Source organism: Merops nubicus, unplaced genomic scaffold, assembly GCF_000691845.1.
Source record: "Merops nubicus isolate BGI_N331 unplaced genomic scaffold, ASM69184v1 scaffold25309, whole genome shotgun sequence".
Lineage (NCBI taxonomy): Eukaryota > Metazoa > Chordata > Aves > Coraciiformes > Meropidae > Merops > Merops nubicus.
The window spans coordinates 24,536-26,259 of NW_008633431.1; the positions used below are offsets into that span (position 1 = coordinate 24,536).

The window sequence follows — 1,724 nt, forward strand, 5'->3', positions numbered from 1 at the left end:
CAGGTCTACTCTGGTTGCAAATTTGGCACACACTTTACAAAAATATGTTCCAATGTATGGAACATGCATGGCATTTTTTTGGTTCATTGATCTCTTAGGACTTAATTACTGTCACTCATAAATGAGAACAACTGATCTGCAAACATGGCAGAGCTTAAATGTTATTGATATGCAAATATTAATGTAATATGTTTTGCACAGTTTACCCAACTGTCATTGACCAGGTTTGTCTGGTAAGCATAGCAGTTGGAAGTACAATTTTAAGTAAAATGGCATTTAGTTTATATAGATCTAATCACACAAATGTTGTTTTTATCTTTTGTACTGAAATTTTAAAAAGCAACGTTATAAAATAGTGACTACAGATTAAAAGCAACTTGCTGAAAGAACCAATTCCTGTAAAGATTCGTGCTGTAATGCTTTCTGGTGTGTAGAGCACAACTTTATTCTCTTGTTTTGTTCAAAAACTGCTCAGAGCCTTGTGACAGAATTCTCATCCAGCACCCAATTTCTCAGTTCTGGTCAGCACTGTACAGGAGGAGCCCCTACATAATGTGGCAGTTGTTTCCAATTTGTTGTGCCAGAGGCTCTTAATAATGCATCTTTCATATTATCAACACCTGATGACTTCACTGGAACTTGACCTTAATTTTATGTTCTGTTACTCTGATGCAAGAGAAATAAGCTGTGTTAGTTTTAAGTTGTCTTCTCCTAACAGAAAACAAAACCAGACGTTCTGCAGAAACAAATAAAAATAAAAGTCTGGCTGCACAAAGGTTACAATGGCATTACAATGTGTCACAGTGATTCTCCATGACAAGAAAACATAAAAGAATCATGGAATAAGAGAAGCAGTGAGAAGAATCTGAAGTAGATATGCAAATGTTTAAGAACATTTCATGGTCTGTGAGATGTCTGAAAATGGTCTGTGAGACCAAACATCCAACCCTTCACCCTTCCTGCCAGTTCATGTTTATTTCTAAAGAGAATCAAGAGAGCAAGGAAAGTGGAAATAAAACTGACAGCTTTAAGCTAATTGATTGCTGGCTGAAAATAAAACGATTGTGGGAACATCATTGTCCTTTCTTAAAAGAAGTTCCTTATTCCTCCACGTGAGAGAAGTTGGTAAATACTGTCCAGAAGATAACTACATGAAATTTATGAAAATAGAATTAGATGTAGACAATAATTACATTTTCTGACTTGATTATACTTGAGACCTGTGCGTGGGTTTGTCTCATTTCTGAAGCTCATGAGATAATCAGAGTATTCAAAGGGTTGAGAAGGGTTAATGAGGCTGACTGAGAAGAGTTTATGTATTTTGGATTCACAGTTTATGTTTTATTTATTCTTTTCTTTTCCTGTAGGGATGCCCTCTACTTCTCTATTAGTTTATTTGCTTTTAGCATTACTCATTCATTTCACATCTGGAGAAACAGAAGTGAAGTTCAGTGGACAAACAGAATTTGTAGTTAATGAAACAAGTACAACTGTTATACGTCTCGTAATTGAGAGGACAGGGAAGCCTGCTAACATCACAGCAATCGTGTCGGTAAGAAACCACCCCCCTTCCCTTCTCAGTGAATATTAACATGCTAATTCTTCTGAAGTTTTGAATGCTGTCTGTTTGTATCAAGCCAGTGAAAAGGAGGGTGGTATTTCACTGGGACAGTGCTTCACTCCGAAGAAGCCACAGCAAGTTTCTGTAACTGACTAAATTCCTG

General features: G+C 36.5%; 1 protein-coding gene across 1 annotated transcript in view; it reads left to right on the top strand.

Moving 5' to 3' along the window:
- The window catches only part of GPR98 (G protein-coupled receptor 98), a gene marked incomplete at its 3' end in the record, with an annotated part of 83,239 nt that overhangs the window by 10,670 nt on the left and 70,845 nt on the right, over positions 1–1,724 (top strand). Inside the window, exon 2 of the mRNA XM_008948264.1 lies at positions 1,368–1,552. Coding sequence (XP_008946512.1) covers positions 1,368–1,552 — 185 coding nt within the window. The remainder of the gene's footprint in view (positions 1–1,367; positions 1,553–1,724) is intronic.